Source organism: Pholcus phalangioides, unplaced genomic scaffold, assembly GCF_987345545.1.
Source record: "Pholcus phalangioides strain wild (caught in Gottingen) unplaced genomic scaffold, Ppha-v1.0 ptg000018l_1, whole genome shotgun sequence".
Taxonomy (NCBI): Eukaryota; Metazoa; Arthropoda; class Arachnida; order Araneae; family Pholcidae; genus Pholcus; species Pholcus phalangioides.
The window spans coordinates 1,684,362-1,709,369 of record NW_028301611.1 but is presented as its reverse complement, the minus strand read 5'-3'; the positions used below and the strand labels follow the sequence as shown (position 1 = coordinate 1,709,369).

General features: G+C 38.6%; 1 protein-coding gene across 2 annotated transcripts in view; it reads right to left on the bottom strand.

The window, feature by feature from the left end:
- LOC149071513 (semaphorin-2A-like) overlaps positions 1–25,008 on the bottom strand; it is a 422,721-nt gene that overhangs the window by 223,477 nt on the left and 174,236 nt on the right. For both annotated transcript variants that reach the window (XM_089247967.1, XM_089247968.1), the window contains one exon: positions 2,010–3,393. In XM_089247967.1, the coding sequence (XP_089104093.1) occupies positions 2,010–2,172 (163 nt within the window). In that variant the 5' untranslated portion in view covers positions 2,173–3,393. The remainder of the gene's footprint in view (positions 1–2,009; positions 3,394–25,008) is intronic.

The following is a 25,008-nucleotide window of genomic DNA, read 5'->3' as shown; positions in this document are numbered from 1 at the left end:
TGAACTATTTAAAAGTACGGAGCAAATAAACCAATCATACAATCGTATTCAGCACTCGCGCAACCTACAAACAGATATCCGGCTTTCCAGGACACTAGTTTTGGAATCGCTCTTGCAAAGGTAGTTGAAAAAAATGAAGCGTTTCTGTAGCGTGTAGAAAACATTGTGGATGGACCCGAATGTAGTTTTAAAGCCATCCGGATGGACGGATTCATAGTTAGTGAAGAATAGTCTATATCGGAAGGATGCTGAGAGAACGTTCCGAATAGCTGGATCACTTTGAAAGGGCAGATGCATGTTTTAGGGAACGTTCCGAGTTAACAGATGGAATCCATTCATGTATCCAGCTGATAAATACGTGCTAGAACGTTCCGAATGGGAAGGAGGGTACAGGAAAGGTGGTTATGAATGCACGGCGAATACATGGGAACGGTGTTTCGAATGAACTTATGAATGTATGGAAGTTATGTATAGAATAAGCACGTGGATGCAGGAGACGGTGTTCCGAATGGTCACGTGGATGACGTTCCAAATGACTGCGTTGTGCGTAGTCATAAACTTTAGTAAGTAGAAATGTATTACGATTGGATAGTTATTGGGAAAATTTTTGAATGGACAGACGTATACTAGGTGGATTTTCTCTGACGGGCTACTCGAAGGTACCAGCAACACTTTTTGGAATCATCAAGCTCAGTATTCGCCAAACGTTCCGAACAGATGCATCTTGAACCGGTGAGGACATTCTGAATGGGTAGACATTGGAAACAACATTCCAAATCAAATATAAATTGAAGTTCATAGGGAAAACGTTCCGTATGCATGCATAGTGAGGGACAGTTCGAATGGGTACATATAAGGGTGAGGACTTCACATAAACCGGTGTGGTCAATTAAAAGTAACAGATAAAATCCTGGAATAGGCAACGACTGATCTATTCTTTCCTAATAGATGAGTTGCTGGCGGGAAATCTTTCAAATGCACAGGTGGATTTCTAGGGAGAAATTTGTGAATGGGTTCATGGTCTTCAATTTAAGCCAACAAATAAACTCTCTGAATGAAAATGAAGAACAGTGTATGTGTAGGGGGAAGACATTTTAAACTCTTCCTGTCGAACCGAGTTGTGAAAGTGGGGTTTTAATCAAAACTGGAAGATGTCGAAGGAAAAAAAAACCATTGTATTATATGCATATCCCTCATTGAAAATATGTCTCCACCAGTAACAGAAGAATAAAACACTTCTTAATCAATCGTCGAAATCTGGTGCAAAAACATGCCATTTGTGAAACACCTATTTTAGATTTGAAAAAAAAAATAATGCATTTATACAGTAAACTTCCTTTATCAACTATCTCACTAGCAATCCATAACATCGAAAAATAAAGAACTGTTGGATGAGAAAAATCTTGGCGCTAACAGAAAAGCTCTAAATTTTGCACATTCATCTTTATTCGCAACATTTTCCCCAAATATCTACATATTCGAAAAATACAATGCATCCGTTCATGATGTATTCCTTTGCTAATTTGGGATTTTTCTCCTAATTCATGATTATGCAACCATTTAGATAATTCACCCTCACCCCACCCCCAAATATCCATTTCTTCATTAGAAACGTCCTCCGCTAACGATACACCCATTCGTAATTATATCTCAATGTGTATTCGAATAATTGGAATATTTCCCGCTAACATGAAATTAAAATCTGCTCAGACTGCGAGGATAACAAATTATACGGTAATGTATATTTAAACTTTACATCACTCATGAATATTTACAGGCGTATTTACATTCCTCCCAACGAACACGTGACCTGAAAAAGCGGTAAATAAACCCATTCGCGGCGATATCTTCCAAGTCTAAATTTCCTGGGGAGGGTTCACGAAACCCGCGCATACACACGCATAACACAACACAGATACTTCCCATAGTAAAACAAAAAAAAGAAGTATTTTATGGGGTGAAGAAGTGTATATAATAGTAGTAAAAAGAGAAGACTTATCTCTCCCTACCTTTTCTGATGATCCTGTTGTGATGAGGATTCACTGTAAGTACGGGTCCGGCAGACGTCGTAGCTGCAGCGGAGGCAATGCCCAGAAGAAAATAAGATATCAATGTCCTAATAGCAGTCCTGGAACCTGTCCTTTCACTGAACTGATGATGACTGTTTGCCATGATTTACGACCGAAAGCCCGATGATAACCGGAGACTCTTGATGACTTTTCACAAGGGGCAACTTCGTGAGACAGTTTATGGGGCTACTTTTTTTTTTTTGCTATCTTTTTCTACACTCCTATTTCCGAGAGTCCAATATTTTTCCCCCGCTCCAGCTCTGAGAATCGCTATCCGAAATCTCCGTTCAGAGAGAGATTCGAGATCTCTTTTCCTACACTAAATAACACTATATATATGTATATATAACACTGCGTCTACGTCAATAGCGATTTCTCTATTCTTAAAAAATATATTTCTACGTAATATGCGATTTTATTGCGATTCTACTGGACTACTCCGGGGACCAGAATTTATCACGTATCCTTTTATTCCTACCGGTAGAAAAGTTATACCGCTGATTGATGCCGCACACGATTATCCATGCTGGATGGCCGCACAAACCGCACGCACACCGTCACTCTTATCACTCCGGAGATAATATCCCACGATTAATATTGCGTAACTGCGTCGATATCCGACTGAAGAAGAGACCAGACACAATCCATTGTCATCAGCTCATTCTCTGGAACCATGTGCGTCAAGGTAAAAAAGAAAAGGAAAACGACTCTCGCAGACAAATCCAATGTCTTGGGGAAACTTAGAAGGAGAATATATTTGGTTCCTTTTTTTTTTTTCTTCTCCTGTGCTCTCTTTCCTGGAGAGAATGGGAGAGATAGAGAGAGAGCAGCGAGAGCAGCTCTCTCTTGCCTTTTTCGACGGAAGGTAAGTTAAAAGAGTTGTAAGGCTCGGTGCCGAAGAACGCGATGTTTTATAAGCCGAGGGGTGGAATTATTGATTCCCAAGCAAGTCACAGCTGCTATCTGCGCAGCAAGTGCTTGAAACGAGCAAAGACTGTATGTGTGCCCTGTGTATACTGGTAAAAACTGCCTCCTGGAGGTTCCACAAGACTGTTGATACTTTTTTTTTTGCGCTTACTTCTTTTCTTCGGGGCTTCACTTCTCACTTTTTATTTCTTATATTTCTTCTCCTTCACTTGACTTCTTCACAAGTGGCCGCTGTGCTCTCTGTTTATATATATATATATATTTATTTATTTATTTATTTATTATTCTTGCTGCTTTCCAAAAAAAGAGTAACACGGCTCCAAAATGGTGGCGGTGGAGGTATATGGGAGTCACGAAGACGACTTTGGAGATGCGTTAAGAAAAGTTATTGCCAAACCTGGAAAGAGAGGAAAAAAAGAAACGTTTTTGTTAAAAATAAATGCATGTGTGTCGGGGGAGATATGCTACAATATACACCGATATGAGAAACATTTCCCATCAAGTCGTAAATAACGATCATGTAATTATTATACAGTGCGGAATGTAAACGTATTCGTTCATATTGTCAATGAAAAGAGTGTCGTGATGGTGAGAGGAGGAAAGAAGAGAGCTCTCTTGCATTTTCTCCATCTAACTGGTGCCGAGATAACTCGTCTGTGGAAGGGAAGCAGTTTAATCCTCTCTGGTTCACTTCTACAGACAAAGGGTTTACAAAAACGGATGCAAATTTGTGCTATCAGCATACCGTTTTCAATTGAAATGATATATCTCGGCACAGCAATTCAATTAATTAGAGAGCATTTTTTTAGTGTGCTTAAGTGGTCAATCGGTAAAGTATACAGTTTGCTTTGATTTTAATGTCGTCTTTGTATTGGGTTGTACAGTAGATTAAATGCAAAAATTTACTATTTATAGTCCCCGTGTGGCCGGAAAACCCAACTACAAAGTTTCTGCCCTATCTCTCTTGATGCCAAAAAAAAAAAGTTTCTAAGTGCAATATTCACTGAGATATTCAAATTCGATAAACGGGGGAAATTTGGGGAAAACACAACTCTTATAATTCAGAAAAACCGTTTCACCCGCATTTAACGCTGTTTATACCCCAAATTTCAGATATCTATGTGAATATTCCATTTAGAAACGTAGGTTTTGTTTTGTTTTTTTTCCCCCATCAGGAGAAACAAAGCATTCTAATTGGGTTTCGGTCACGGGGACTGTGTAAAAAGTTAATTTTTGTATTTAATTAACTATACAACCTATAGCAACTTTTTTCTAATTGGAAGTATACCTCTAGGATCAGCGGTTTACCAGTAAAATGCCATACCCCCCGTTTGCTATGCACACTGTATATGCATACCAGTGGTTCTTAACGAAGGAGTGACAAAGCATTTTTGCCGGTTCAAGCAATACTATACAGTATTATTATAAGGCCCCGAGTATACAACAAGGAGGAAAAATATTAAAACACGATACTGGGTTATTCCGGAAGAAATTATGATAAAAATTTTCGTAATTTTTTCCGGATTTTTTCAATTGTTTTTAAAAAATATTGTATTTTTTTTATCTTTTCCGGGTTAGCAATCGTACTCGTTTTTCATTTCGATTGAGGAAAAAATACTACCCTAGCAAATCCCTGCAGATAATGCAAATCGGAGTCCTGTAAAATCCGCGGTGTATGGTTAACAACTTATTTCTAAATGTTACTGGCGCTTTTGTGAGATCTTCACATTCTTGTGATGTTGACATTGGCGCGTAAAGCGCTGTTGGTGAAGTGATTCTACCACAGTAAGGTGACCATACGTTCTGTATTTCCCGGGACAGTCCCGGCATTTTCTGTTTTTTTGGCCGTCCCGACATTTTGGCAAAAATGTCAAATAAAGTCAAAGATTGGCATTATTTTTCAACTCATAAATTATTTTATAATAATTACATCTATATATGAGAATACTAATCTCCCACATTTGCCTTAGTGAACGTTTTTTTTTTTTCGTGGAATACATTTTAATCCACTGCAATTTGCAGTAATGCATCAATTCCCACCATTGTGATTTTTCCGTAATTTCAACAATATTTGGCAACTTTGTTTGGTTTTGGCGTCGTTTTTGGCGATGTCTCGTATTTTCCCGTATTTGGAATCCCAATGTCCTGTATTTCTCTCGAGGAAATATGGTCAGCCCATACCACAGCCACTAATCTTCGGCTGAAGCTTCCTTATTAACGTTCCGGACACTGAACGAGTCAAAAAAAAAATTCGACTTATTGCAGCACCCTCTATCGACAAAAGTTTGCATTTTTCCACGCACCATAAAACAATCCCGTTTTTTTTCCGCAAACTTATTCAAATTCTCTTTCAATTTTTATAAATTTTAAACTTCTTAAGAATTCACGGGTAATCCTATATTTCATTTTTTTCCCCGCAGCGCGGCGCTCATTCCGATAAATGCCGCAATTTAAATAAGTTGCAGGAGGATCTCGCATTATATAATTAAAATTATTTTGCTCTGGTCATAGAAACCAATTGCAAAGGTGACAACACGATAAGGTACAATTAATAACACAAATATAAAATGAGAGCAAACTTAAAGTCAAGTATAACGTAAGGGTAAGACCATTATATGCCTGTTATACGACTAAATGCACACGCCGATTCGTATTATCACAAAAAACGGGTACAAATACTAAATGTGAAGGCCGTTTGTAAAGCGGCCGTAACATTATAATGCAAAGGTTTCCCGAAACCTTGAGATGTCAGGCTGTAACCAGAATATTTTGTACAGTCGAATCCCGTTTTAACGAATACCGTTATAGCGAAAATCTCGTTTTAACGAACACTTTTATAATCCTCCCGATAAGTTTACATAGGATTAATGCTAAAACCTGGGATTCCTTTACAACGAAATTTCATTATAACGAAGTGATTTCTCTGGTCTCTTGGAGTTCGTTATAACGAGATTCGACTGTATATACAAGACTATCAGCATTTTTTATAAAATCTGCGAAGAATCGGTTTATTGTAAGGGGCCCCCTCTAAGTATTTTATTCTATAAAAACTGTAAACTTTACATCTCAGGATCACATGCTGCCAAATCTCCGGTTACCCTTTCATTACAGAAAGAGCAGCTCTCTTCCTTAAATTAAATCGAATCTTGTTATAACGAACTCCAAGAGACCGGAGAAATCACGTCGTTATAATGAAATTTCATTATAAAGAAATCCCTGGCTTTAGCATTATTCCTATGTAAACTTATCGGGAGGATTAGAAAAGTGTTCGTTGAAACGAGATTTTTCGCTATAACGGTATCCGTTAAAACGGGATTCGACTGTACTGTTGGAAAACTTTCAAACAGATTTCATTTCTAATCAATAAACCGACTTCCGATCAACCAATGTAGAACCATATTTTTTAAAAAACACAAATCATTACACATACACAATATGAAAAAGGAGAATCATAAGAATCCAAAAAAAATTGAATCATTCCAAATGAAACAAAAAAAATCGATTCCGGGAGCATAAAAACGGGAAAATTAATCGTTCCGGGGGTTTCGGACGCGTCTTCACAAACTCCACATTTTAATGTCGAATTCGACCGTTCCTCTCTTATCGGAATAATACCTTTCCAGTTTCTTTTCTTACGAGAATTCTTTCTCAGAACGGAAAAGAAAAAGACACAAGAGCAATCAGATTGTCGTACGTGAGAGAAAATTCCGATTCCTTTACATTCTTCCATCTCTTACTCTCACGGGGGCGGGGGCGAGGGGGGCGAAATCCCGATCGAAAATGTCACAACCCCTTATACATATGAATATGTGTATGTGTCGCATGCAAGAATCGTAAATCGCTTTGTCGTAGGGAAAAATTCATCGTACAACACAAAAGGAAACAGCAACAGCAGGAATCGAGGAAAAGTCAAAATCCTATAACGAAGTATTGGAAGCGCATTTTCATTTCCATCGCACGCCGCACGTCGAAACGAACGGCGCATATTCGTACGCGTGTGTGCGTGTGTGTGTGTGTATATACACTGTTGGGAAAGATGTCGAAGAGGATGACGCGGTGGAATAGCAATGTGCAAACCCATGGATTCCGACAAAGACACGGCGAGAGAGACATTTCTCCGGGAGAGAAATCCAATACTTTTTCCGCGGCTGTGTTCGGATCTCGCAGCGAGATATTGTGAGCGAGGAGAAAAGATCTCGCTTCTAGATATTACGGAAGAAAAATAATGAAAATTCCAAAAAAAAAAAAAAACAAGGAATAATAAAACTCGCAAGTGTGCGATAAAAATCCATTCGTTCGATGCACGGAAAAATCTTAATTAGCGATTTTGTCGCAACAATTCGGAGAGAAAATTTGAGAGAGAGACACGCACGTAACGGATCCGATTCTTTGTATGCGATGCGCTCAGACGTTAGTGTTTCCACCGTTCATACTGTTTGAAAGTGAAAAACAAAAAGGGATTTGAAGGCTATTCTCAAGCACTTTTCGAAGAAAATTCGAGGATATATCACATACGGTTGATAAAAATCGCGATTTCTTCAAAGAAAAAAAAATGGAGTTAACCGGATTTTCTTAATTTGCATTCAATATCCGCCTTATTATTAATTTACACGGTTTGAAATAACTATTTACTAAAGATAAATAATTTAAAAAAAACTATTATATCGTTCCTATTTCAACTTGTAGACAATATCGAGTTCTAAAGGTCTTGCCTGTATAAGTAAATGAAATAACCAATGTGTAGTTTAGTATGCAACTCGCATTCAAGCATCATTTTATGTTTGAAACAATATTGAAATTTGACTTCAGTAAAATGTGAATCAGAAAGCATTTAGTCGTACGTGTAGAATGGCCATGTGACCCATAATTCACAATCTCAGAATTCGAATATTTCAGCGAATATTTGCACTTACAACGTGGAAATTCTTCCTTTTGGCATCAGGAGAGAGAACTTTGTAACTGGGATTTTTGAGCACAAGGTGTCCGTATATAAAGTTAATTTCTTTTTTATTTTAATAACAATACAACCCCTTGCAACACGAATGGTGTAGCTGGAATTCCTCACATCGCCCATTCATATTCCGCGAGAACAACTTTAATATCTATCACCGTTTTGTCTGTAAGGCCGGGATTACACTATAGAAGTTTGACCTTTTACAAAACTTGCAGAGAACAACCAATAACAGCATCGGTTACATTCGCTGGAATGTAACCGATGCGATCGTCTACTACTACTCAACCAACCATGCATCTCGCACACACACATTCCTCTACGGAATTTCTAACGAATTCGCACATGCCAGAATGCGTGTTCTGAGTGTATGCTCGGCCCTATCTTGTCGAGTTGCGCTTTTTGCGTGTTCGTGGTGCCATCTGGCTTCCATTTTCTGATGGAAAGATGGGCGCTTATTGACTTCATTTTCCAAGTTTTATAAAATAACTTTTCTAAAACTTTTATAGTGTAATATGTGACACTATATAACTTATATAGTGGCCTTACAGTACCAAAATTTTATAAAATATATTTCATAAAAAAGCATATTGATTACATTCACTCGAGTGAGAACGATTTGCTTATTGGTTGCATTATTCAAGTTTTATAAAACTTTTATGGTGTGAACCCAGCCTAATAAAAAAAAAAAAATGTTTGTCTAGTAAACGTTCTTTCTCTGGTGCCTAGATTTCCTTGCGATTCGTCTTGAGCTCTGTATCGAACAGCCTGTGTGTGCGTTTTGCATTTTTTTGCATTCTGCAAAAATTCCAAAAAATTAATAGCCTACACGGAAGTAATAAAAACGCATTCGCGATCGATGCACAAAAATTTCAATTCGCGCTTTTGTCGCAGCACAATTCGGAGAGATACGTACTCGCAACAGATCCGATTCTTCGTATGCACACAATGCACTGAAACATCTAGGATGATTAATTAGAGGAAAAATAGTGTCTTAAAAGGAGCCAGGTTGAATTTCTGTACTAACCGCACCCGGGGTAACTGATAAATATTCATTTTTCCCTCCTTATCCAATCAGGTGCTCTTTCAAAGTCAGGATGGTATCAGCTACTTTGATCTCGACTGTCAAATTTTTACCACAGTTTGTTTGATGGGTAATCAGAGGTCCTATTCATGGATTTATCCACTCCCCTTTTTGTCCTGGTGAGCTGTATGTGAATGTATTGTGCTGCTGCCATTATCTCCTTCACAGCACGAAGTTCTGGTCCCTACCCATTGCCTAATCTAACGAGGCAGGTGTATCTTTTGACTTCGGGATTTTTGTACCTGATAAGAGAATAATTTGATTCCTCTTGCTGGTTCTTTATTTTTTATGACCTGTGTACTATATACTACTTATATATGCATTTTTTTGCTTGTTTCTTGTCGTAGTTTGTCCATTTACATGTTTTTCCTCAGGATATATATATATTTATTTTTTTTTTGGTGATAGGGATCAAACCAGGGCCAGTTATAGCAGATACTGTTATAGCTGGTGTTGATCAAACTCGGTTATCACGACACCACATTATCAGCGTCGATGATGAGCGGCAGTTCCGGAAAATTTCAGATTCTTTCAATTTTTTTTTTTTTCTGTCATCGAGATATGACTTCGGATATAACGACACTTTTCTCAAAATTGCACGTCACAAGATACGTAAGTCACCTTCACATTTGCATTGTTACATGGAATAGTGGGGTCAATCATGGCCCCCACAAGGGGTGGGCTGACAAGGCTCCAGCCCTGGCGCCCGGGACGATTTTCACCATTTTTTTTGGTTTATCATGCTATAAATTCATCATAAAGGGAACCGTGAAAGTGTGGTCGGGTAGCCTCGCAAAAGATCCCAACCTAGGGGCCCTGCTCTAGGATGTAGGGGCCATGGGTTCAATCCTGTATTATCTCTTTGCTTCCAACTTTACGATGTAAGAGACTGATTATATCTTTCAAACATATCCCTCGAAAGTTTAAGGCTAACGACACCTTGGTAATGACGTCAAGGCTCCCTCGGTTCATTGGATGTCGTTATAACCGATTCAGACAGTATACACCGCTGGTCAAGATCTACCGCCCCACAATCTTTCATCTTCTACTTCCTAATGGGGATTGAAAGTCAGACTTTGACATGATTTGCCAAAAAAATTGTTACTTCCTGAGCTTATAATCGATTACGATTCCAATGAATTAATCGAAGTAAATGAGAATACCGATCGATGTAACTCCCATTGTTTTATTTTCCCGAAAATATTCTTTCATCTCCTTGTGCTCTGTAATCGAAAACTCTGAAGGGTTGGAAAGAAGAAAATAAAGAAATGATTGATTCGAGAACGAACCGGGGATGAATAATGGGCTGCATACATTTGTATACCGACTTGAAACATGCATAGAAAATGAACCGAAAAAGGGGCAAAAATATGTAAAAAAAAGTGGGGCAAAGGAAGGAGTAGGTGAAGCACCTTCATGTTTCTTTTTGCTCGTTGATATTTGAAAAGCAGATGCAAGAAAACGTTTTCTTTCGGCACATTCCATTTTCTATGCCATGATGACGTTTCATTTGTGACTTTTTCAGGAAAATGGAGGGCAGCGCAGAGAACGGGAGTAAATATTGCGAAAAATGTACATGATGAACTTTTCCATCTTTGCCAGTGTTGGGAGAGAGAGAGAAGACAGCTTGTAATAAACTTCCCATTTGTTTTCTCTTTTTTTATCGTGCATTCCAAAGAACGCAGTAGACCTTTTACGCATAATATACAGCGATCCGTTATGTGCGTGAAAGCATGAATGGAGCTTTTCTTCATTCGGAAATGCATGAATTGCTCAAGTTGGGAAAAATATTCGATACAATATGGTGGTTTTTTTTTTTTTTTTCGAAAACAAGCTTTGCGTCTAACTTTCGCATATGTAAATGAGAATAATCTAGTGATGATGTGATTGTATAGTTTGATTGAGAACGTTCATGATACGTGAGCAGTTTTTTTTATCTATTTCAAGATATTGCCATCAGTGAGACCGGCATACACAAGGACGGAGATACGGAGAGGAGGAGGGCATGGGGCGGCGGTAGGGCACTGCCTTCCCCCCCCCCCCAGCGTTAAAGTGGGAGTTGGCTGATTTAATGTATACAGTTGAATCCCGTTTTAACGAATACCGATGTATCGAAAATCTCGTGTTCCCCAGATAAGTTTGCATAGGAAAAATGCAAAAGAAAAAATGGAATTCCTTTATAACGAAATTTACTTATAACGAAGTGATTTCTCCAGTCTCTTGGAGTTCGTTATAACGGGACTCGGCTGTATATGAATTGACATCGTGCCTTCCCCCCCCCCCGGTAGATTTTCAAGTCTATCTCCGCCTAAGGGCATACAACTCCTGATATACGGAAAATTCACCGCCACATACAATTCACGGGGAAAAAAAAATCGCCGACAGCAGTTAGCTACGAGTGAACTAGTGATTGAGTGAGCAATGACCGAGTGAGTAACGTAGTGATTCAGTGAAGAGCCCGAGTGGCCTGGTGGTACGATTTTCGTCCATCACCGCGAAGGTTGCTGTTAGGTTCAAACTCAGGGGAGAATATAGATAGGATATTTTCCCTGACGAGCTTGAGGCGACCACCGATAGATAGCGCCTCAATAATGGCAGTTAATTGCAATATAGCGATATGTTGGAGTTTGGTGAAATAGTGATTCAGTGTGAGAGACCGTGTGAATGATAGAATGTGTGTGAACGCTAGTTCTCTATCACTCTTTCTCTAGATATCACATTCTATAACTCACTATATCACTAACTTGGTCGTTCATTTTACCACTGACTAGGTCACTGACTCACACGATAACTCACTCTGCCACTAGGTGACTTATTTTGTCACTATTTAAGGTCAATGCTCACTCACTTACTTGCTCAATCACTACACTCACTCGTGTCGAACTATTGATGGTGAATTTTTTTGTCGATGAATAAATTGTTGGTCGGTAAATTTTCCTTGCGGTAAATTATTGGCGGTGAATTTTCCGGACGTGGCAATTCCTCACATCGGATATTTTTGCTACTTAAGCAATTGAACCCCCGTTAGGCCGGCATTATACCATAAAAGTTTGATGAAAGATCTTTTATAAAACTTGAAAAAAAACCAACCAATAAGATTATTAATTACATTCGCTCGAATGTAACCGATACGCTTATTGGTTGCATTTTTCAAATTTTCTAAAGAACTCTCATCACTAGCAGTCACATTGTTTTTAGACATTAGTTGTAAGGATTTGATTCAGAATTATATAAGTAGAGAAGAAAATTTTTGAGGAGTTGTATATTAAGTGAATGTTATATCAACGGGGATCTAATATAACCCCGATTGACTGGTTGGATATATTAAGGTCATCATTCTTTGGTGTCCCAAATATGGGAAAAGCTTACGCAATTTTGCCCATTAGTCTGACACCAAGTGGTCTAACACGACTAATGGATCATGTAGATGTGAAGAAGAGTTGTTCTGTGGAGATTTCCCAGAAGTTTTGCAACAACGTTGGGAGCGAGAGGCATGGTAACTATTACCATTTTGTTGAATAAGTAGGATTAAATTACACCTACAAGCAAAATAGAACATATCTAAAACAAAAAATTAGGAGCCCGCCCCATCTGCAGTGCCCTTTTAATGGAAAACGGAGCAGAGGAGGTCTCCTATGGATATGGTCAGAAACTATGGATTAAGGTCATAGGCGGAGATAGACTTGCAAGGCTGGTGGGAGGAATGGGAGGAAGGGGGGGGCACGATGATGATAATGTCAATTCATATATACACATACATTAGATTGGTCGACTCCATCTTTGACTAATGCTAGATCCTGAATCGGCGCCCCAAAAACAATAAAATCACTGAAACATATTTGTCAGTGAATTACTACATTTATTTATAAAACAGTTTCAATGTGATTTGTACGCCACTTATAGTGTCACAATTGGAATCAGATTTTTACTTTATCTCAAAAACTAGAGCCAGATTCGCAATCAGCGGCCCAAAATCTCTCTAAAATCGCTGAAATGACTCAGAGAACAACAGAAGCTCTGTTTGATTATTCCTGTCGCAGTGGAGGCTCCGTGTTGTGTGTGTGTATTGCATATTCCGTAAAATTAAAGGAAAACAAAACTGCCCAACACTGTGGACGGAGGCCTTGCGTCTTCGTTTCCCGTTATATATATATGTTTCCCACAATATATATATACGCTGCGTATATATATTTTGTATACATTGGGAATTTAGACCATTCTCAAATCTCTCCCACTTCAACATGCCAACTTCTTCTTACTTGCCCCACAAGTCTGTTCCACCCTTCTTTTGAAATCCCAGGCTGCGGTGCCGGGGACCGCAGCCTGGGATTCGATATATCTCGATATCTGCCAACGGTTCGATATCTCTGAGATGGGAAGCGGAGTGTGTCTGGTCTTCAAAGGTCCTTATGTGCCACTGGGTGCTATTTTTTTCCTCCTAGTCATTGGATTCAGCTATCCATTTTAGTCAAATGGCTTGTACGTTTCATCGAGTTGATGGACCGTCTTAATGGGGAGAACGACGCGAGTGATTCGATACTTCGTAGCACGGGGAGCCATCACTATAAATCTTTGCTAACTTTTCCGACACAACTCTGCCTCTTTTGAAGTAAAGCGCTTTGCATCAATCCGGGGTTTCGTGAGCGGTTCTATATCTATCTATCTTAGAAAACAATAAGTGTTGAGCAGTGTAAACAATAACGAAGGGTTGTTTTAATACATTTAAAACAATCTCACTAAATAATTTTCCACCTAAAAGTCGCGAAAAATGAATATTCTATAACGCCCCCCTCCCTTTTTTCAAGCTCAAAACAAATTTCTATGCGCTTAATGTGACACGTCTGTTCCGAAAAGTCTATTCTATTTGAATAACGCCCCCCCCCCCTCTTATTCACCAAATGGAAATGCTCCATCATAGTTCATATCAAAAATAAATCACACTTTTAATCAAATTTCATTAAAAAAAAGGTGTGGGGGGGGGGAAGAGGCAAGCGAGAGACTTCTCTACTTAATGAAGAAATTTAATTACCGAGGCGTAAAAGCGGATTAAACCATGGAAAATCCTCAGAACCGGCAACGCGCGCTGATTAATGAATACACACATTAAAAAAAAACACATAATTAATTAGGGAAAAAAATTTGTGCTTAACAAGCACGACTTGGGAATTTAGCGCATACTTTTGTGTTCAATTTCATTCTCTCAAATTTTCTTATTTCTGATTTGTTTTTGTTTACAAAACCCGGAGGAGAATCTCATTTTGAAAATTTTTTTCTAAGTGTAAATTCACTGAAGTAACTTCCAATGTCCATAGCAGAGAAATATCCAGTCGTCATTTTTCAAATTTCTTGTTTGATTTCTGTGCCTGTAAGATTATATCCACTAAAAAATTGATTTTTCAAGATCATTTATTCAAAGAATGCTTGACATATAATACATAGAAATTTAAAAAAAAAAAAAGAAATATTCGGTTAAATAGACCCGATCCTATGATTTGCTAGCCTGCCAATTACATCACCCATGCTTGACAAACCCGATATTAGATGCGCTAAAATAGGTTTTTTTTCTTGTTTAATGCCAGTATCAAGTATGTAGCCACTGCGGTGGTTGAGTGGTCATAATGACGGAATACATGATGAATCCGGTATCGAGCAATACGAGAAACGCATCGCAGGAGTGCGTTCCCATCTCGGAGATATATATCGAAGCGTTCCCCCGAAAGATAGGTGTATCCGGACAGTTTCATTACAAACCACAAAACAGTGTCGCCTCAGACGAAGGCAACACCAAAAAATGAAATAAAAATGATCGCCAATCTGAAATCATATGACAGATAACCTAACAATCTAAACAACAAACGCCAATGGACAATCAAAATTATACACAGGATTATAACACGATGGCGTATAGTCCATCCCATGAAGAATCTAGCAATCGTCAATTAATCGAATGATTGTCGATAATCTTGGAATATAAAATTTCGAATCGCAATGAATCAGTTAATCACAGTCATCTATGGGTTTTATAGTGTCCAGCTTCCACGTATCAGTTCGATTGTCGGCATCGGGTCTTCAGTAGTCATAGGTCGCCGCTGTGGTGGTCGAGTGGTCATAATGGCGGACTTGTATCGCGAGGATCCGGGTTCGAACCCCACCGTCACCGCAGTGGTGGTCGGCCGAAGTTGGTTTCCTGTGGTTCCCAACTTCGAGTCGCAAATGCGAGGCGATCTCCCCATTAAAAAGTCTCGCCACAGAGAGCAACAGGCCTACAACGATTAATTATTCAATCATTACATTTCACTCATAGTTCGAAAAACTGTTGGAAGATGGCAGCACTACACATAGCATTACACAGAAACAAACTTCACATCAGGTTTCACTACACGTACACGCACATTCCCGCATGTACCAATTCGTTAGAGGTTCCGCAAAGGAATATGGACGAGGTGCATGTCTGGGTTTAGTAGTAGTAGTATCAGGTATGTGTATTTGTATAACCCCTCTCGGAAGCCTTTGCGAATTGAATATGGGTGGTGACCCATGGCTCAAATAAGTCGCAGCCAGGAAACTTTACCCATTGCTCAAAATCCTTGGCTGTAGATGGACTTGCACGAGCCATCTTGGAAGTCCCGACTTCGAATCAAGTTTGGATCGTGGCCACAGCTCAAGGATGCCTGATCATTTGATCATTTTTGTCGCACCGCGGTCATTTCCTGCGCACGAGGTTTATTAGGTCGGGACCTACAGTTTATTGTCGATTCCAAACGGCAGCATTTTTTTTTTTTTCATATTCACCGATAGGTTGGGTGCGCTTACACCTCTTTGTGGGACACCCCGAGGTTCAAGAATGCCTGAAGATCCAGGAAAAACCCACTGACTCCTGTACACTGCGCTCGAGCTCTCTAAGAATGCATTATATTATGTCACGATAAATATAATACAGTCGAATCCCGTTTTAACGAATACCGTTATAGCGAAAATCTCGTTTTATAACGAGCACTTTTCCAATCCCCCAAATAAGTTTACGTAGGAACAATGCTAGCTAATCTGGAATTCCTTTATAACGAAATTTCGTTTTAACGAAGTAATTCCTCCGGTCTTTTGGCATTCGTTATAACAGGATTCGACTGTAAATCCAGTGATTATGCATAACCACCGATAATTTTGACAAGTTGGGTAGATTTTGCGAATTTATCATATTCACCAGTGATTATGTGTAATCCTAGCTCGCGTATTGATAAACGATAAATCGTCAATGAATTACTTAAATAAATATTTCGGACATTTTGCTCAAACTTCAGTCTAGGACTAGGGGTTCTTAGCCTTTCTCAGCCGAGACCCAAAATCAACAAGATCAGCTTCGCGACCCATGAGACTGTTTTTCGAAGTTAGTGATACCAGTGATGCGATAACTGCATTTATAACAGCATTGCAAGCGCATTTGTACGAATCATCTGGGATGCCCAAGCGAATCAAATTTGGGCCATGCACACGGCTCTTGGGAATTCCTGGCTTCAAGTGGATTTGTATGACTCATCTCGGAAGACCCTGCGGATCATGTTTGGGGTCGTGACCCATAGCTCAAGAATGCATGGCTGTAAGTGTATTTGTACGACCCATCTCGAAAGCCTCTGTGAATTGAATTTGGGCGGTGGCTCATAGAGCTCAAATAGGTCTAATTCCCACAGAATTTTACCCCTTGCTCAAAATCCTTGGGTGTAGATAGATTTTTACGAGCGATCTTGGAAGTCCCTTTTGAATCAAGTTTGGATCGTGGCCCATAGCTCAAGAATGCGAGAAAACCCCACAGACTCCTCAGAATGCAATATGCATTGTGTGTGTGTTTGTGGATTAGTTTCATCTCATTTGGTGAATGCAATCCAATTGCCTTTTGTTTCCTGTCAACATAGCCTCCGGCCTATCGCCATGGACAATTTATAATCGAAAGAGTTGTGCCGGAATTGCGTGCTTGTGTACGTATCAGTATGAGTGCGCATCCAGTGTTTAGCGTGCTGCCATCTCATTTTTAAAACTATACATGAAATGTATTTGTACCGTTCTAAGATTTTTGCTCTCCGAGGTGGGACTTTTTTTTACGGGCACCGGCTCGCATTCCCCTTGATGTTGGGAACCACAGAAAACCAACGTCAGCCGACCAACAATATGCCCCAGTGGGGGTTCGAACTCCGGGTCTTCGTAATGCGTATCCGTCACTATGGCCGCACAGTGGTAAGGGGCCGTTCAAGTATTACATAAGCAAATTTTTACCCCCCCCCTTGTCAGCAAAATTTCGTCATCAGCTCTACCCCTCTGAATCCTAACTCATATTTTCATAACGGGTGGTTGATGACGTAAGCATTATCCAACCGCCCCCCCCGTCATTAAAAGTCAGCAAATTGGAAAGACCCCCCCCCCCCCATCGATGATTACGTAATACTCGAACCGCCCCTAATTCATGTAGTTCTGATTGATTTCCCATTTGAGTTTGCGCGCCATCTTCTGGATGAGAAATAATACTTTTTCTTAAAGAGACAAGACTATTGCGTGGCCAAATATACTGATTCCAGAAAACAACTTTCAAAACGCATCAAGTAAATTCATTATGATTTTGTATTGATGATTGCAAATGAAAATGCTTTAACAATTGAAATTTAAATAAATTATAAATATACTGGTAAAATAATAATATTTAATATAGTGTGTAAGTTTCCTATTTGAATAGTTATCAAAAAGAGAAAGGTATAGGCCTTACGAGTATGGTTGTTGAATGATGGAGTAAATGTTTAAATGCATCACGGGCCATATTCAGCAGATTTACTACATTCTAATGTGGAAAATATATTGTTTAGCGGTTAGACCACATGGTTCAAATTGAAGAGAGAGCATATTGAACAGTTTTAGTGATACATATTAAACATTTATATGCCTGCTTCAGGTCAAGCCATTGATGGATTAGTGTACTATATTTTAATACATGGCAAGCACATCATTTTTGAATGCAATCATTTTGATTACAATTTTTTTCTCATTTTGAGCAGTAGAACGCTCCAAAGGAGTAGAAGAGCTCTCTAAAATAGGGAACTGATTTCTTGCTAACTAACCCTGCATATCAGAACATCGGCATCCTGGAACATACTATCGTTTTCAGAGAAGAAAATATCCATTGGCCGATAAAGATGGTCATTAAGCATGCTAAAACACTCGGCAAGGTGTCGTCACATTGCTGACCCTGATCTACAATAAAAGAAACGACCTCACCCGGTGTATATAAATTATTTTTTTCCCCTCAAATACTTCCAAACTCGGTTACGACGACATCGAAATTCTAAGAAATATTGTCGTTATAACGCGAGGTGTCGCTAAAAACCAGGGTCATATTTTTTTTTTTTTGACGATAAATTGAATCGGAGGCAATCAAATACACTGCGCATGAGCTTTTTATTTTCTTTGTTATCAAGGTGACAATATTTGATAGAGGGAAATTGCGATAATTAATACAGAACATCACTGATTTTCGCCAAACACGTTGCCAAGTATTACTTATAAATAACCTTTGGTGAGAAATATAGTGATATAGCATGTTGAAATGTATTTCATGGGGAAAAAATTAAAATTTGACGAAAAATGGTCGTTATATTCGAGGTGCTTGCTTTTCACCGACGTTATAAGAAAAGTTCATTAGCATTATTCTCTAAGGGAATCGGTCCGGCCCGATAATTATTAACGATATAGCCGAGGTGTCGTTATAACAGAGTTTGACTGTATCAAATAAAAGTTCCATAAAAAAAATCATTGCACAACGAAATTGATGTTTCAAGAGTTAAAAACGCAATTATAACGAGTTCCTTGAATTTCATATGACGAACGACGATCACATAAAATTCATTAAATTCTCCAGCCATCCAATGATAATTTCCCCTCATCAAAAAAAAATACAAAAAAAACGCGAATTTTAATGTACTCTCGACGACTGCAGTAATAAATCGCGACGAAAAAACAAACACAAAGTTAAATAGTCACGACATCTGTTTGTTTTAATTCAAGTCTCATTTCGACGCTTCATTTTCATTACACTCCGCGAGTCCAATACGTTCCTAACTATAAAAACCTGGTACATATAAATACACTACAAATCATTCATCGAAGAAGTAAAAAAAAATACAAGTTTTCACAATACGGTGATGATCCTACATAAGCTTGAACACGAGTAAGTACTAAGTTTTTTAGGCCGTATATTGCTCCAGGGAATATGACGAAGAGGAGAATTGTACTTCATTAATACATATAGTTTTTTTTTCCTATCTCTATTCCAATACATTCTTCTTTTTTTTTTCTAATGTTTGACGAGAGTAGCTTAAGGACTTCTTTTTTTTTGCCTTTTCTGTTCTGTTTTTTAGCAATTTTGATTTCTCCCGATGTGCGCTTGTTGTTGTTCTCCAGATACTTGTTTGCTGATGTCAGGGACTTTGTTTGCCGATCAGGCGAACGCATTAATCTTCATCCGTCAGATTCTAGGAAGAGTGACTGACGGCACCAATATATATACATACAATATATAAATCTTTTTTTTTTCTTTATTCTCTCTTTTCTCTTCATATAAGTCTGTTCGACGTGATTAAACATTCAATTCCCCAAAAAGCAAGCGAGCAGCATCGCAATCGATAATGACGTACGTACGACTTTCTCTTTTTTTTTGCGCTTTTATCCTATAAGAAAGACTTTTTCTTATCTACGGTGAGAAAAAACATGCAAAAAAAGCGTATCAGTACTTCATTTTGCTGATGTACAGGTATGTGATGCATGGATGCAAGATATTCTTTTTTTAAATGTTGCTTTCGGAACTCGACAGCTCGATTAAGGGCAGGGAAAAAAAAGAAAGACGCGAAACAGAATATGAAGAAACGATGAAAGAAAGAAATCGATGAGAAACAGAAAAGAGATTAAGATAGCAGAATGAACGGAGATAAAGATGTTTTGTTTATATTCTGAGTATGGTATGTTATGGTAAATAAACGCATCGTAGTTCTGAATGATGAAACAGGAAGAAAGTAAGAGAGAGAGATGTAGGTTTCTTTCTGTTTATGTTTGTCTCCAACAATAACAAGACTTGACGTAAATAAAAACAGAAAGATCGGAGTGTGACGTAAAAAGAAAAAAGATAAAGAAAGATGAAAAAAAGAGATAAACATATTTAAAGACAAAAATCGTCCTTTCTAGGATTTTTTATTTTATTTTTCCGGCTCGCAAAGTTACTTTTACATTTTTCCATTACTTCCAAATGCAAGAAAGAAGTGATGCAGTAGAGTTTATATAATCCGACGCGAACGGGACGGAGACTACGTTGGATCACTAACTGAAAACTCGGATTATCCGTAAAACAATAGAGGGAATTTTATGTGTATGAAATGTACACCTGTATTCATTACGGAAGTATCAAGTTATTATACGGAAGTAAAAATTTTTATCGATAATCCCATTGACAGCCTGACCGAGTTTACTGGTAAATTGCAGATAGCGTGAAGCTAATGTGGGGAAGTGGGAATTTAAGCACTAAAGAAAGGCATCAGACGAACTTGAATATGATTACAGCCGAGGCTGCAATCATATTCAAGCTTCATATCCATAAGCTTCTCTTACGAGTAGAATAGTTTCGTTATTCCCGATGCAACTAAGTTCACCGATTGGGGGACATTATCATCGACGACTCAGATCAGAAAATGGGATATTGAATGCTAGGTTTCATTTTTAAAAACGTGTCTTCGCGTTCTCTTTTCGGAGGGGGGGGGGGGGGTCCGTCCTGCACTCAAGCATGCAGGAAAGATTTGGAAACCATAGATACAGAAGAACATACACTTGATTGAACGGGTGCGAAGAGCTACGCGTGCTTTTCTGGGAACAGTGGGCTTGAGCAGCACCTTTTAGAGACAGAAGGCCTCTGCAGTGTTTATTTATTTATTCAACAACAGGCAAGGATTGCCCAATTACAGAGATGGACAAGAGAAGAGAAATACAAAGACCCATATATTGCAATTAGGCTGTTCTGGGAAACGGAAAACCTCGCGAAATAGTATATTGCATAATGGTATTGACAGAAGAGAAAAGATATGTGAATATATTTTTGAAGAATCATTTATAACATGGCCTTTTATACAGTAAATAAAGTGTCCTAAAGGGATAAAAATTCTGCGATTGATTCCGAAATCACAGAATGTATTTACGCACATTTCTCTTCTACACAAACATAATGGAAAAAATACCCGTCACAAAATTATGGGGCTTCTGCTGCCACCTATAAAATAAAAACTAAACTATCAGTTATAATGTTTTGAGTGCAGCTTGTTGTTTGGCTTTGAAGGATGAAAACGAACGACATGTATCATCATATTTACTTTGTGTTTTTATGTTGCGTACCGGTATAAATTAGGTACACACACACAGTTACACTTCCGGCACAACTCACCAGGTAGTAAATCGCACATAAATTCATCTTTTTAGTACTTCTATAAAACGCTGAAGTGAAAAACGTAATTGAAGAATTCATTGAATAAACTAATGAGACAACATTTTCAAAGTTAAAAAGAATGATAAAGATTGGGGTTTCACAAAAAAATCAAAGGAAAATATATAAAAACTATACGAGACATGTTGCATAAACTAACTCGTATAGTCCTTGATGTCGCACGAGTCATACATATTCATATATGCAAAATAGCGTGTTCTTTTACACAGCTCGCGACTTTGTTTATGATATTGCGAGTTTTTTCCGACTCGATACAATAAGATCTGGAAAAGATATATTATTTTCTGACATAATGGTGAACCCGATTCAACGATGTTCTCGATTCAACAAATTTCTTGCAGTCCTTTGTGTATTGCATGATGATCTCTATTCTGAACTGTTCAACAAATCAAACATTTTTTGGAACGCGCATTCACTCATTCCGAGCACAACTCCGGTCTACCGCCGTAGGCAATTTACTACCAATTTAGTTGCGCCGGAAGTGCGGGAGATCTCCTGGATCCCCCGAAACACTGTATTGAACACATAAAAATACACAGATATACACAGCTGCCTCGTGACGTTGCCCAGCCTTCAAAGTTCAGCCGCCTCGCGAGCAGTTGTCTAATTGGCTGGGAATGCCTATAGGGTAGGCGGGGCTGATTTAATAATACATCAGGAAATAAGTACGTTTAATCTAGAATTATATAGAGTATCAGCCACCTCGTTGGGCATTTTGTCTGTTGTGGCGTTGTATTTAACTGTAATCTCACAACATGCGGTATCGCGGCGTACACAACTTTCTCCCAATGCTGAAGTGACACGGCATTTATACACCTCGTATACGCCTGGAAAGGGAACAAATTCCATTTATTCTTATTTTTTTGGGTATCTTATATCTGACTGCAGTTGTGTTTTTTGTAATCTGATCCATCTTAAATTTCAATGAGCACGAAAAATTTTATGGTTGCAAATTAATGGCATCGATTTCTCAAAGTTAATACTAATTTTTATGTACTCGAGTCAAGATATGAGTGCTGTTTTTTTACCTGGTTGGCCTGTTGCCAAGTATTATGAATAAATGAACTCTGGACGGATCGTATGATCCCTTGGGTTAATATTGTAATGTAATATGTGTTTTTGTGTTCTGTATTTGTCTCGATTTCTTAATTAAACTTCAAATATTCTCCTACTTTTTACGGCCGAGCTAACTGAGAAGTGAAAACGTCACGCAATATAGTGACCAGAAAAATTTACACACATTATGAGAACAATCAATATTCATCGTATGTGGCTGTGAACAATTTATCTCTCTCAATACCATTTCTAAATAATCGATTCCTATTAGTTTGACAAAATCGCATGTTACCATCAAAAACAAGTGAAGCACACACACACACACACATCGTCTCAACCGATACGGATAATTCCATCTGACAGAACCGAGAATCAAACAACAATCAATTCTCATTCACTTTATACGCCGTCTGATAATTCAGACACAGCGAAAAAAAAAATGCATTTATGTAATGAGTCTGAGAATGCGTCATTTTCGAGGAAAAAAAAAATTTCCATCTATCTTTATATCAATTTTTATTTTATTTTTTTGAGGAGCGAGAGAGTCCATTTTTTTTACGACTATAACTTCATTAACATTTTAAACTCGCATATTTAGTGTTATTTCGGAATTATTTTTTTTTAAACACACTACGCTCGATTATTCTCCAGCGTATTCCGAGACGCCGAAGAACATTAATTCTTGGTTACTACAACTACTACTAAGTGCATGCGAGAGTACGTCCGCAATGTAAGTGCGTGCGTGCTGCTTGCCCACACCCAGCTCCTCCTACCGCCTGTCCCGGAACATTCAAAGCCTGCCGAGGAGGGTTAAAAATGCCATTGTCCGAAAGCAGCGGGATGCCAGAGCTATTAAAAATAATGGTCGGTGTTAATGATGTCAGCTAATCGCTGCTTTTAAGTGATTAGCTCCCGTCTTTTTACCCCGCCATCTTTTTTTTTATTTTGGGAAAGGGCATACGCACTTAACGCTCCATCCACTCTTCGCCATCATCCCATCCGTTTGTCTCCCACCTCTTCCTTAAAGCGAAGTGCTAAAGAACAATTTGATATATATATATACATACACATATATTTTTAAGATATACCCTTAGTCTCATGAAATCATTGAGGAGTAGGAGAAAGAGGTAAGGAGAAAAAAAAAGTGGGGTAAGAGCAGAGGTCAAAATGGTCATAAAATTATGACGTTCCGGTCAATTGTTTTTTTGCTCCTCACACTGTAAGAACGGGCAGACAATAAAATTACCGCTTGTCTGTTCTTGTTTTTTAGCTTCGAAGGGGGGGAGGAGAGAGAATAACGAAGCTTTTTGTTTTGTTCACAGGCACTCAAGGAAATATTCTTCGAATATCCACGTCTGTGTGCAGAAAGTTTTACGTTGTTAAACTGAGTTATAACGGCCTCGTTCACACCACAAGTCTGAATTCACTGCGGTAAAGTAGTCCCGTCCGAATTTCATTACTTTTCGTGTACTCCTAGGCATATGAGAGAACATTCTCCACCCCCCTTGGAAATTCGGGGGAGGTACGATTACCCGCAACTACGTGAAATTTTTGTATACCGCTGTAAGTATGAGGAAAGTGTGGGTATTCCTAAAAATTCGCAGATGCATTTGTATTTCTAGAAATTGGAAAAACTCGTTCATACTCTCTCCTTCCCCCATCCGTAAAAAAAAAATGACGAAAATGTTTGTAGTCCGTTCTAGAAATGCGCAGGAAGCATTCCTACTGTTGAAGAAGAGTGCGTATGTGCGTATTCCCCCCATAAATGGGTTTGTACATTGTTAGAAATGAGCAGATGCATTCGTAGTCCCAGAAATGTTTGTGAATTTGTAGAAATGAGCAGAAGCGTTTCTACTCCCAGAAAAGTGAGGAAAAATTGTTGTAGCAAAAACGCATATACATTTCTTACACTAAGAAATGTGTGTGCGTTTACAGTTAATACATTTTGCGTATAGGGAGCTCCGTGTGTTGCTGTAAATGCGCAGAAGTATTCGTAGTCTCAGAAATGGGAAAAAGGTGTGATCATGCCTGTGCTTTAAATGTGAGAGGGGAAATGTGTACTCTCAGTAAAAGTCTTGCAGCAAACGTTTGTGATCCTGGAAGTAAGTGACGGTGCTGCGCACTGCTAGAAATGCACATAAATGTGTGTGCATTTCTAGCAGTGTGTGTTCTGCTAATAATGGAGTACAAAGTCTAATACTCAAAAACCGCAGTATCAAACGACATCTGGGATATTTACGAAACAACTTCACGTTTTTTTGAAAGTCATCAGCGAGTCTCACTGTATGCACATGATAATCATCACGTAATATCATATATATTATACAGGGTGTTCTAAAATTCGACCGACAAACTAAGAGGGTTGATAGTAGGCATCAAGAGGAACAAAAATTGCGATGGAACA